Below are 14,129 nucleotides of genomic sequence, written 5' to 3'. Positions count from 1 at the left end.
AAAGTGCACTGGCTCCTTTGGACCCCGTCTATACTCCATCATACTTGTTTTCCCCAATATCACTTATGGACTACGAGAAAATGATTTACCGGTAGGTATTAAAATCCTATTATTTGCTGCATACCTACTCTGATGTGGAGGACATACCATCTTGGAACCTGCCTGTTGGGTTTCAGTGTGTTATTGAACTTTCAAGTAAAGTTGAAGGCTTGCATATGTGTCGTTCCTTCAAAGTCATGCATATCTCTTTCTGGCTGAGTAGGCATCTGGTGACTGTTGCTAATGAGTTGGTGGTGAACCATTCATCAGCTAATGAGGAAAGTGAAACAAGGGAAAGACCGCCTTAGACAATTCAGTAATTCCCCAGAATCCGCTGATTCCTTCCCTGCTGCTGATTTTCTTGACACTCTGATCAGAAAATTGCTTTCCATCTTGAACATTTACAGCTCATCAGTCCAGTGTCAACACCAGAGCATTAGAAAGTGATCCTGTCCCCAGTTTTTCTCCCATATCTGTATGATCCTGTCCCCCAGTTTTTGTCCCATTTCTCCCATATGTGCAGATCCAGATTAATACTTTGGCATAACTTTTGGAGACTGTTACCAAGCAGCTTTTGAATTTGTTACAATCTTCTTCAGGTGTGCACACTCTGGTTTCACAACTATCTAGGAGAAAAATATTCTTAAGGACACTGCTTCTCCAGGGCAAATCTAATGCATCTTCCCTAAAATATATTGGACACATTGTCCTACGTACTGTTGGTGAAGTGGCCATTGATTCTGCTAGTTAGCCGTCAGAATCTGACAATTTGGTCGTGCCTTGCAATGTTGTCCCTGTCTACACTGCAATTTACAGAGACCAAACTGTTTGGGTAAGCTGTGTGCAGATGAGTGGGTCAGCAGAAATAGATCTTGTGGCATTTTAGCTAAATCAATGCCACGTCTCGACAGCTCTTTTTTATTCACACCAAGAGCTTAATTCATGCTTGTACACAATGACGATGTTCACGCAACTGAGCGATTATCGTCATACTGCGTGCGCGTCATGGTCGAACTGTGCGCGTGCCAAGGTATTTTTGTGATGCCGCTCACAGTGAGATTTATAACGCAGAGTTATTGACCGGAAGGAACCATTTGGGGGAGGTAATGGGGAGTGTTGGAAAAAATGCAGACATCTCATGGCTGTTTTTGGGGCATATGTCTGCTTTCAGCTGCCATCCTGTATGCAGAGAAAGATGGTGCCAGCTTCACTATTTCCACTGCCAGTCCTTGTGACCATAGACATACTCGAGGAGTCAGTGTTCCTCGTGATTCTGTCAGTTCTACGTATGTGTACGTAGTTGCTAGGACTTTGAGATTGCTTCTGTGTGGTAGCGTCCCTTGCAACGAATATTATTCCTTAGCCTTAAAAATCGCAGCTGCATAGGCAAGTGTGTAAAAACATGAATTAGGCCCAAGTTCCGTTGTGCTTCATCTGCTACTTATTACATAGTAATAGTACATATTTAAAACTAATTCCTGTGCAGTTAAGTCCCAGCCAAGCATCTCTGGTTCAGAATGAGTGGTGTTTCACTGTCTCTGCCATACGAATAAGATGCAAATTTACACTTATGCCTGGTACACGTGCTGAGACTTGAGATATTGAGACTTGTGGCGGGATGTAATGCCGCCCGAGTCCAGTGGCCATGTGGGATGGCGGCTGAACTCGGACATTTTTTTAAAGGGGCAATCACTTACAAGGCAAGGCATTACATCCCGCCATTGGTGTATCAGGATACATGTGTCCGTGGTTACAGGTTTTGTTTGTTACCACCAACTGGTCCACACTGTGCTGGTGTGATATTCTAGTTAAAATCAGTCTTTTTAGACACTACACTATCCCTGTCCCTCTTGTACTGAACTTTCCCTGAGGATCACAGGGACACAGACCATGAATACATGTTTCTGTTGTTCTTGTCTCCTTGCTGAGTTTTTTGTGGAAAGCATTTATCCATTTATTATTTAAGTGCCCTGGCTGCTTAGCATGATCCACTATCTATGTTGTCCTATAGAATTTGAGAAAGGGAAGTTGGTTTAGGAAGAAAAGTTCCCCTATTAGCAGTATGTAAAAAAGCCTTATTAAATTGTTAGTGTAGAAAGCACAAGACAAGGGCACAATGTCATCATTTTTGTTAAAATGAATCTGGGATAGATTCTAGTAAAACATTTCCAAATCCGTGTGTGTGTGTGTGTGTGTGTGTGTGTGTGTGTGTGTGTGTGTGTGTGTGTGTGTGTGTGTGTATACTTTTTATGTACTTTGTATTTACACATTAGTGGAATGTGTTCCTTTTTTATTTTTTTTATTTTCAGGTGAATGAAATATCGCTCCTTGGTCAAAATCATAAGGATGTGATAAACATCTTGAAAGAGCTGCCAATCAGTGTAACAATGGTATGCTGTCGTCCTGCTCAGCAGGTTACTGACATTTTCAGTGCTGAAGAAAAGTGCATTTCTGAACATGACATTCATCTGATTGAAAAAGTATGTATAACAAATAAAAGATGCATTACTGATTTTGACTGATTTTTGTCCTTTATGAAGGCTATAGGAAAAGATGCAGTGCATCTCTTACTGGATCAGTATGGTAATCTGTCAGGCATTATTATTAGTGGTCAGGGCGGTTGGTCCTTATTTGGCACTTGTGTGCAGATGTACTAAGCTTTGGAGAGGGATAAAGTGGAGAAAGAGAAACTACCAACCAGTCAGCTCCTGGGAATTTTCAAACACAGTCTGTAACATGACAGTTTGGAGCCGATTGGCTGGAACTTTATCTTTCTCCATTTTATCACTCTCTAAGGTTTAGTACCCCCTTAAGTCTCTCTACATCAAGAAAGAGCTGCCAATCAATGTAATTATGGTGTGCTGTCACCCTGGTCAGCAGGTCACCAGCCTTTTCAGTGCTGAAGAATAGGGAATTTTAGATCATGACATCCAACTGATTTGAAAAAATTATGTATTACTTTTATATTCTAAAATGCTTTGTGCAGTGGAATTAAAAACGAAGTTAGCTAATAACCTCCATCATCTTGTATGTACTGTAGGTCTTTGGTCATGTGGGAATGACAAAGAGTGTCCACGGATTAGGTCCCAATACAGTCATGTAGTCTGCCTCTTGACCCATCAGAACTGCAATTTGGTACTCTGTGCGCGGTTAGATTTCTCTCAGATCTCATAATTAGGCAAATCTATCAGATTGCAATATGTGTGGTCATCACAAGACATTAGCACTATTCGTTCTTAGCACCATAATAAGTAATGTATGTGGAACTTCTGCTAGTGCGAACTATATTGATTTCATTTGGCTTCTATGAGTGTGAGTAATTGAAAGATTAAAAACAATGCCAGCCGTATCGTAAGGGTATTGGGGAAATGTATTAATTGAATTAAGAACAATACATTAGTCATGTACTAATTTACTTATTATTAGTCACTACCTTTCTTGTAAATAAGCTTGTAAATTGTGCCAAAAGCTAACAAGAATAGTATAAGGAATGCATAAAGTATATTTATAGCAAATGTATAATTAAATTGTGAACTACCTAACGGTTGAACTCACCCCACGCTTATGCAAAGCAGAAATAACCAAAAACTTACCGTATCCCTAGTAATATGTAATAAATGAATGTTGTATGTTTGTTGCTCAATCACGGCCAAAAATTTGAATCAATTGACCTGACTATTTTCATAAGAATAGTTTAGAGGCCGGGTTAGAAAACATGCTATGTGTTTTCCCATAGCAACCACTCGCAGTCCCGTTATTTAGGTACTGCGTACCAACTCCAATACTTGTGCGTCTCGGAACCCGCCGCGCACAGCACATAATAAGGAGACCTGTATTGCAGTTACTTTAGTGTCTGAGATAATAAGTTCAAATAAAAGATATATCCAAAACAATCCAGTTTTCAGGCAATGTGCTACACAGCAGTAAGAAAGACTGGAATTGCTTATTACAGAACTTCGGAATAGAGTAGCTGCGTGTAGTAAAATCCACATTGTTTGTAGCGGGTGTGGATCATAGGGTCGACAGTCATTAGGTCGACAGTCATTAGGTCAACCATTATTGGTCGACAGCGACTAGGTCGACACCTGAAATATGTAGACGCGGTCATTAGGTAGACATGAACAAGGTCGACAGGAGTTTTTCCCTTTTTTTTTTTGGTGTCGTTTTCTTCGTAAAGTGACCGGTAACCCCAATTAGTTCACCGCATCCCCTTGCATGGTCAAGGTGCCTTGCTCTGCTACCGCTGTGCTCGGCATAGGTTACTATTCCCAGTCATAGTCCACGTGGATCGTAAAGTATGAAAAAGTTAAAAAAAATTGTGAAAAACCCATGTTGACATTTTTCCATGTCGACCTTGTCTATGTCAGCCTAGTGACCAGGTTGACCTATAGACCATGTCGACCTAATGAGTGTCGACATCAGTGCTATCGACCTAAAGACCGGATCTATTTTGTAGCTTATAGTATGTCAGTGTCTTCGGTCACAATATGTAGGACTCTGCTACAATAAACATGTTATATCTATTGATTGCTGTTCCTTATGGATAGTCTGCAGCCATAAATTAACATTGAGATACTGTCAGAGACTGCTTTTCATAACAGCTGGCAGACCTCACAATGCAGATAACTTGAAAGTGGCTCAACATTACAAGAAAATCCTTGAGATGTCTGGATCTGTTTTAGAAAACTGTTAGCACAGTCCTGGTACTTTCAGCCCCTTAGCACTGCCATCTGGCAAATGACTTGCAGCTGAAGACAACCACTATTCTTTCATCCAGACTCACTGTTCAATATGCACAGGTTGCAGTTGGACAGATCTCAAGATTCTGCATTAGTCATAAATGCTAAAGTTACTGTACCCAATGTGTACACAATATAGTACATTAATAAAGTACCATATACAGTAGACATTCCGGCAGAATCCACTTTTCTGAAATGTGCAGCTGCCATGTTTTGCACCACACATCATCGTGTAATATGGCACCCAACATCATCAAATTTCCTGCTCACTTTCTATAGGGTGCAAAAAAAATTCGGAGTCTGTGGCCGTTTCTGGCAATTGAGGAGCCCTCTGTGTATCTGGACACTTTTTTAATAAATGTTAAGTCACATTTACAATGTAAAACGCAATGAAGTGCTAATTAAATTTAATAAATACAAACATGGCTAGAACTGTTAAATGTAATAGGGTCTGAGTTTTCAAAATGTGCGAGTTTAGCACTAAACTCGCACATTTTGTAAACTCGACCAGTGTAATAGAGTTCGAGAACATGGATAACACACACAGAGTTCCAAATTGCAGTTCTGATTTGTCAAGAGGCAGACTAAATGACTGTATTGGAAACTAATCCAAGAACACTCCTTGCCATCCCCAGATGACCAAAGACCTAGGGGTATATTCAATTGAAGTCGGATCCATTCCGACATTCATTTGTCGGAATGGATCCGACCTGGGCTATTCAATGACATCTCAATTCGACTTTTAAAAAAGTCGTATTGAGATGCGGGGGGGGGGGGGGGGGGGAGACGAGGGAATGCCGCAGGCAGACGGGGTAGAGCAGCGCTACAGCAGTGGCTATATAGCTGCTGCTGTAGCGCTGCACTCCCCCGTCTGCCCACGGCTCTCCCCCCTCATCTCTCTGCCTCTCTCGTCCCTCTTCTCCCAGTTCCTGCATCACAGCCGCCGCTGACGGCAACGTCCACCCGGCTCCAGCAAGCGAGGTCTCGCTTGCTGGAGCCGGGTGGACACTGCTGTGAGCGGTGGCTGTGACATCCTTCAGCGCTGCTCTCCCCGTCCCTGCCTCGGCTCTCCCCGTCCCCGCCTCGGCTCTCCCCGTCCCTGCCTCGGCTCTCCCCGTCCCCGCCTCGGCTCTCCAGTCTCCGGCGCTGCTCTCCCCATCTCAGTTCGACTTTTTTTAAAGTCGAATTGAGATGGTCGAAAAGGGGGGCCAAAACTGTTTTCGACACAAGCACATGGATCGGCAGCTATTCCGCCGATCCACGTTCTTTTCAACAAGTCGAATTCCTCGACTTGTCAAAAAATTTGGGGTTTGATTGAGTAGGTTGGAACCCCTTCCGACCTAAAAAAGTCGAAAACTGACGTCTTTTCGACAGATGGCAGCTTTCGACTTCAATTGAATATACCCCCTAGAGTACATACAAGATGATGGGGGTTATCAGCTGACTTAGGGCATTATTCAGTAGCCAACTCTACTTAGATGCGATCAAACATCCTAGTGTTTCGCCACAGTGCATACGCACAGGACCCACTCTGTACGTGCAGGGAGATTGACAGGCAGACACGTTCGTGGGGCGGCATCGCAGCATTGCGAGGCTGCGAAAATGGTAATGGGACGTGGCCTTTTTCAGGGCGACCAAGTGACGTCACATGTGCTGCGATGGAGGAAATGGCTGCGGCCCAACTGCCTTTGCATGCAGGGGGGGCTTTCCTTAATCAGCAAAGCAAACGCAGTTGAATTGTGATCGCATCGCTGGCTGCCATTAGCATGCTGGATGGCCTTGCCCTGTGCTGTGTAGCCCCCATGCGAGTGATAGCAGTAGCAGAATCTGCTACTCATGCTTAATGAGGGCCTAAAGGGGGGTACACACATAGTGGTTTGTCCCAGAGATGTGTGCTGAGCGAGGGGGAAAAAAACAGACTTCACCCAGTGGTGAAGTGAGCGATCTGACTGACTAGAATATAGACTTGAAGAGGAAAAGTATGATGGAAAAGAAAGAATGTCTCAACTCACAGGTTCATCATCCACCACTATTACTCAACAGGCTTAAGATGGAAGTCTAAATGCCCATACCCATCATACAACACTCAAGGTATCACAATTTCCCTCCCAGTGAAACAAATACAGGCCCACCCGGACTGATGGTGCTGTTGACTCCAGTAGGGTAGAATCAGCCTAACTCATGTATTTTCAGGGTGAGCACCTCAAGAACTACTATATAGCAAGATAGCCACTGTTACTGCTCTTTCCATACACCAGAGCCCAAACAAGGGAGGATGGGGGGAAAAATGCAGCTCAGAAGATAACTGGAAAATTTGTAAATCACAGATCATATCAAGTAAACACCCTAAACTACTCCCTCTCTGTCCACCTCACATCAATAATATACATACTGGACTCCCACAGACAGTAAACTTAACCCCTGCCTTGCCAATTGTAAAATGCTATACCCTCAGGGTAAAGGAAACAGTAGTAATATTTCTTGAGTTTGATTTTTTTTTTTTGTGTGCAAATTAAATATTCTGCAAAAATGTTACATGTTATATTGTGCATCACAGGGGGACCACATCTCCACTGCTCAGGTATCCACATTCTTGAAGATGCAAGAAGATACACCATTACAGCCTAGTCCAAGTAAAGAATCACAGGTAATGTATTTGTTTTGTGGAAAAAGCACCACCTATAGGTGTTGTTTATATTATACATTTAATGTATGGAAATACAAAACTTGTCTTCTTTATTAAAACAATTATCAGGATTTTATTAATGGATGTAGAAAATAAAGGGACTCATTTATCAATGAGTGATAAAACTCACTGTGAACTTGTTACGTATGATAACTCGGGCTCCAGTTAATCAGCTCCTAACTGTCATTTGTCAAACAAATGACAGGAGCTAATTGGCTAAAGCACCATTTATCATATGCAACGAGTTTTATTATTCACAACGAATGTTATCACTCATTGATAAATAAGGCCCAAGTTCAGTTTTGAGCAGTTTGAGTGAGCAATAATTAATGTCTAACTCTGGCTGAAGGTGGGCTTAAAATTCTATGTACAGTGCATCCGGAAAGTATTCACAGCGCTTCACTTTTTCTCAACATTTTGTTATGTTACAGCCTTATTCCAAAATGGAATAAATTACTTTTTTTCCCTCCAAATTCTACACACAATATCCTATAATGACGTGATTTTTTTTTTTAGATCATTGTTTATTAACTATCAAAAACTAAGAAATCACATGTACATAAGTATTCACAGCCATTGCCATGAAGCTCAAAATTGAGCTCAGGTGCATCCTGTTTCTACTGATCATCCTTGAGATGTTCCTACAGCTTAATTGGAGTCCACCTGTGGCAAATTCAGTTGATTGGACATGATTTGGAAAGGCATACACCTGTCTATATAAGGTCCCACACTTGATTCCTTTGAAGTCAAAGGAATTGTCTGTAGACCTCTGAGACAGGATTGTCTTGAGGTACAAATCTGTGGAAGGGTACATCCCAATGAGCACAGTGTCGTCCATCATCCGTAAATGGAAGAAGTTCGGAACCACCAGGACTCTTCCTAGAGCTGGCCGGCCGTCTAAACTCAGCGATCGGAGGAGAAGAGCCCTAGTCAGGGAGGTGACCAAGAACCCAATGGTCACTCTGTCAGTGCTACAGCATTCCACTGTGGAGAGAGGAGAAGTTTCCAGAAGGACAACCATCTCTCTCTCTCTCTGCAGCAATCCACCAATCAGGCCTGTATGGTAAAGTGGCCAGACGGAAGCCACTCCTTTGCAAAAAGCACATAGCAGCCCGCCTGGAGTTTGCCAAAATGCACCTGAAAGGCTCTCGGACCATGAGAAACACAATTCTCTGGTCTGATGAGACAAAGATTGAACTTTTTGGAGTCAAAGATCTTCCCTCATTATATCATTTTTAAGTCATGTTTGGAGGAAGCCAGGCACCGCTCATCACCAGGCCAATACCATCCCTACAGTAAAGCATGGTGGTGGCAGCATCATGCTGTGGGGATGTTTTTCACTGGCAGGAATTGGGAGACTAGTCAGGATAGAAGAAAAGATTAATGCAGCAATGTATAGAGACATCCTGGATGAAAACCTGTTCCAGAGCGCTCTTGACTTCAGACTGGGGCGACGGTTCATCTTTCAACAGGACAACGACCCTAAGCAGAGAGCCAAGATATCAAAGGAGTGGCTTCAGGACAACTCTGTGAATGTCCTTGAGTGGCCCAGCCAGAGCCTAGACTTTAATCCGATTGAACATCTCTGGAGAGATCTGAAAATGGATGGGAACAGACGCTTCCCATCCAACCTGATGGAGCTTGAGAGATGCTGCAAAGAGGAATGGGTGAAACTGCCCAAAGATAGGTGTGCCAAGCTTGTGGCATCATATTCAAAAAGACTTGAAGTTGTAATTGCTGCCAAAGGTGCATCAACAAAGTATTGAGCAAAGGCTGTGAATACTTATGTACATGTGATTTCTTAGTTGTTGGGTTTTTTTAAAAATAAAAATTTGCAAAAATCTCAAAACACTTTTTTCATGTTGTCATTGTGGGGTATTGTGTGTAGAATTTTGAGGGAAAAATTAATTTATTCCAGTTTGGAATAAGGCTGTAACATACCAAAATGTGGACAAAGTGAAGTAGTGTGAATACTTTCCGGATGCACTGTATTATATATATTTAATGTTTGACATTAAAATATATGTGTACAGTGTGTGTGTATATATATATATATAACAAGAATTACTCTCCCACTGCGCTATTTCAAATAAAACACTAAAATTAATTAATTATATGGCTGCCTGTATCCTCTAAGTTCCCTGTTAGGAGGAACTAAATGTGTGAAAATATGAAACGAAATAGAGGAGATGGCGCCAAGGGAGTTATATCAACGCCCTACCTAAAAACGGACCCTTACAGTACTCTCCGGATAAATTACGTCAGATAACAAATACTAACATAAAAATTTATTAAAACAACATATAAACCAGACACAAATGTTCATAAGTATACAGAGTTGATACATTTACATTTGTCGCACAATTTGAACAATCAGTTTGTAGTGATGAGGAAAAAGCGTAGATATATCACTACGATTTCCTCCTTCTCCTTATTGTAGATTCGGAGGTAACATCATATAATAGATAGATAAATAACCCAACGCGTTTCGTCTTGTTCCAAGACTTCATCAGGGGCAAAATCTACAATTGTAGAATAATAAGTCAAAACAAATACATAGCAATAAGCATCTTACACTCACATATAACATGACATATTGGTATCAAAAGAACATGACATAGCTATGTCATGTTCTTTTGATACCAATATGTCATGTTATATGTGAGTGTAAGATGCTTATTGCTATGTATTTGTTTTGACTTATTGTTCTACAATTGTAGATTTTACCCCTGATGAAGTCTTGGAACAAGACGAAACGCGTTGGGTTATTTATCTATCTATTATCTGATGTTACCTCCGAATCTACAATAAGGAGAAGGAGGAAATCGTAGTGATATATCTATGCTTTTTCCTCATCACTACAAACTGATTGTTCAAATTGTGCGACAAATGTAAATGTATCAACTCTGTATACTTATGAACATTTGTGTCGGGTTTATATGTTGTTTTAATAAATTTTTATGTTAGTATTTGTTATCTGACGTAATTTATCCGGAGAGTACTGTAAGGGTCCGTTTTTAGGTAGGTCGTTGATATAACTCCCTTGGCGCCATCTCCTCTATTTCGTTTTATATATATATATATATATATATATATATAAAACCACAGCACTCGCCATCCCAGAAGCGGGGTGCAATGTCTGCACTCACCACTCATAGGGTGGGGATGCATGTAGCCCATGGCCACCTACATAAATATATACAAACAGAAAATTCAGCACTCACCATAGCAAGCTCACTTATCCTTACAACATCAACAAATAAATGATGGGGGTTTAGTTAGTGAATTGGCCAATGCACGGAAGCCTGCAAACCGCTTGCTAAGGTACCCCACCTTCTTGCTGGTCCTACACTATCACAGAGTCTCAAAAATTACTAGTCACCTGACACTGGCTGATAAATTACTTAGTAATTTATCAGCCAGTGTCAGGTGACTAGTGTACCTTTTAAAAGCCATAAGATATGTGGCAGGTACACATTAAACCTAGTGGGCATATTTGCAGTTATATTATGTGTGATACAGTTGCCAGGTTTTAATGTTTGAGACTCTGTGATAGTGTAGGACCTGCAAGAAGGTGGGGTACCCTGGCGAGCGGTTTGCAGGCTTCCGTACATTGGCCAATTCACTAACTAAACCCCCATCATTTATTTATTGATGTTGTGAGGATAAGTGAGCTTGCTATGGTGAGTGCTTAATTTTATGTATGTATGTATGTATGTATGTATATATGTGTGTGTATATATATATATATATATGTATGTATGTATGTATGTATGTGTGTATATGTATATATATATATATATATATATATATCCTTCATCTGTGCTAATTGATTGAAAATACTAGAAATATGTATGTATTTGCTTTAAACAGCTGCTTTTCTCGGTAAGTCTACTGTTAGTAAGACCACAAATAAAATACCTTTAAACAATTACCCAGAAGGCACTCAGTGGTGTTTAATATGTAACGCACACTTATATAAAACCTAATTCTGAAACTGAATGATAGGGTTTTTTTTAGGGTTAGGAGGAGTGTACTTATAGCTCCTTAGGATCTTTACACAATTGGTGAACATTTTTAAAAAAAATATTTTAGGATCTTTTGGAATTGATAAATATTTTTTAGACAGTGTCCTATAAGATAATGTCCCCTTTTTGTGTGACTCCAATGGGATGCGGGATCAAATTAACCCCTCATGGCAGTAAAACAGAGAATAAGACCAAGTGGCCAACATTAATATATTTGTATAAAATGTGTTAAAACATAGAGTTTCACACTCTAGAGTAGAGTGATCTTTACATTGTGATAATATTCAATTCTGCTTGGTTGATCCCACTTTAGAGCCGATTTCCAATCATGTGCCCACCCCACATATGGGATATGGGGGGGGGGGGGTGAGCTCACCATAGTGTGACCTCATTGATGAACCATACAGCACTTTAAACATACGCATTTCGTCTCCTCCTGAAACTTCATCAGGGGTATATCTTAAGCAGATGTATATTAAAAATTCATATGAATGCAACAGATTAAAGTATTTCTGATGTATCAGGATAATAGCCAACCAAATGTTTAAAGATATAGAGATGTAACAAAAGGATATCAAACAGGTTCACATGGCCACCTTCTGTCTTCAGTGAATTGTTATGATTCCTGACTGTGTACTTTTCGTGGAGATTAAAAAATATATATGAGTTGTTCATTTTTGTTGCCATACAGAGGTAGTATAGACTAATATTGTTTAATGTTTGGAATATTCCATATTCCTTTCTTGTTGAATAATAGGCTACTGTAATGATTACTCTTTGCGTTTTACATTGATTGTTGTATATATGATGTAGCAGTGTCTTGTGATTTTATATATCAAGTGTGATATATAAAAATATACAAATTCTTTGGACCTTGTGTCCTATAATTTGAGGATATCCAGATCCTCGCTGTGTGAGCTGCCGTTTATTAATTTATTATATAATTATTTATTTAAATTCTGTAGCGCCCACTTTTCAATTGTGTCTTGTGATTTTAGCTTCACGTTGAATTTGGCGCCATTGGCTCTTCAGAGACTGATGACTTGAATGTGACAGCTGGTGACGATAGCCCAAGCATTGAAGATACACAAGGATCACCATTGGCAATGTGGGAGACTGATGTACAAAACATTGAGCTGGAAAAGGGAAGCCTTGGACTTGGTTTCAGTATTTTAGATTATCAGGTTTGTTTTGCACTTCCTAATGTGTTTTACATATAATAAAGAAAATTACTTAAAATATGCGTAAACACCTGTGATTGCAGCCTGTGAAAGACAAAATGGAGCCTCCACCTTTGCCACCAATAAATATATGCAGTTCTGTGAAAAAATATCCCACAATGGCGTATACACAGTATTACGAAAATTAACTTGTTACTCTTCAAATGATGCAGAAATTGAGGTATTGGACTTTATGTCCTTTTCCCACTTCTCTTGTGGTAGAATGCAATCATTTTTATAAGGCAAGATGATTTTAATGCACACTCCCCTAGCCATGTTTTTCACTCTGAAAAGCAAACAGAAAACAGGAAAGATAGTGCAATATTGCTAAATAAAGGTCAAAATGTATTTATCCATTGCACTCACATTTAACATACTGTATATATAAAAATATATATCACCACAAAAGTGGGTGGGTCCCCAGGGGCCACTTGCAAATATGTACCACACGATTACCCTCCTCCAAATAAAACAGAGCTGGAACTGCAAAGTCACAGACACCGGTGCTCCTGCTCCTTGATCAGGCAAAGCTCATTGTTGTCCCCAAGTCTCCAGATGTCACCTGATAGATGCATTTCGAACAACAAGCCTTCATCTGCAGTTTATTTATACTGTGGATGCGCCATTGTGGGACGTTTTTTCACTGTAATGCATTTTTCACAACACTCACATTATTTGTTGATTATCAGTGTGCTTCAGTTGTTTCCTTGCAATAGCTCATCATAAAGCAAACTTTAATATTATTTTAACAGTTTTGTGATAAAATTTACAAAGTACTAAATTCACTTGTTGCGTTTCTAATGCTGCCATCCCATTTCCTTTGTGTTGATTGGCCATTTTGCTGTTTGCTGGCACCTTGTGATCTTTATGAGGATGTTTAGTGTGACTTCAAACTCTCCACAGAGTATTGCACAAAAATATAGAGGTTAGTGTATCAAGCAGTGAAAAGTGTGAAGGAGTGGAGCAGTGGAGAAGTTGCTATGGGCAACTTTTCCACTGATACACTTCTCCACATTTTTCACTGCTTGATACACCAGCCTCTTAGTGTTTTGAGTTTTTCTCCATGAGCTTAAATTAAAAAGTAATGCACCGAAGATGGCTGCCTGAATGGTACACCTGTGGATGCGATGAAAAATACATATAACTGATTACTACAGTACGTAAGTATGTATGTATCTTCTAGGTGCTGCCTATTCCACCTAGGGTAACCTATGTAGTGCTCCCAAAATGGATGCCTCGTCCTGTGGATTATGTAACCTGTGGAATTTATTAATCAAAATGGCTGCACCAACCCTGCATTGAGCTCATTGTGCCCGTTATGTTCACTATGTTCAGATGTTTGTTTTCTTTGTGCTGTAATACTAAACCTCTGTGCTATGTAAGGCGATTTTGAGTCCTGCTAGAGAAGAGCGCTAAA

The 14,129-nt window shown here is 40.3% G+C and overlaps 1 protein-coding gene across 13 annotated transcripts in view; it reads left to right on the top strand.

Moving 5' to 3' along the window:
* MPDZ (multiple PDZ domain crumbs cell polarity complex component) overlaps positions 1-14,129 on the top strand; it is a 333,366-nt gene that overhangs the window by 157,099 nt on the left and 162,138 nt on the right. For all 13 annotated transcript variants that reach the window (XM_063914044.1, XM_063914045.1, XM_063914055.1 and 10 more), the window contains 3 exons: positions 2,349-2,519; positions 7,336-7,425; positions 12,491-12,676. In XM_063914044.1, coding sequence (XP_063770114.1) covers positions 2,349-2,519; positions 7,336-7,425; positions 12,491-12,676 — 447 coding nt within the window. The remainder of the gene's footprint in view (positions 1-2,348; positions 2,520-7,335; positions 7,426-12,490; positions 12,677-14,129) is intronic.

Source organism: Pseudophryne corroboree, chromosome 1 (assembly GCF_028390025.1).
Source record: "Pseudophryne corroboree isolate aPseCor3 chromosome 1, aPseCor3.hap2, whole genome shotgun sequence".
Lineage (NCBI taxonomy): Eukaryota > Metazoa > Chordata > Amphibia > Anura > Myobatrachidae > Pseudophryne > Pseudophryne corroboree.
This window is presented reverse-complemented; position numbering and strand designations above follow the sequence as displayed.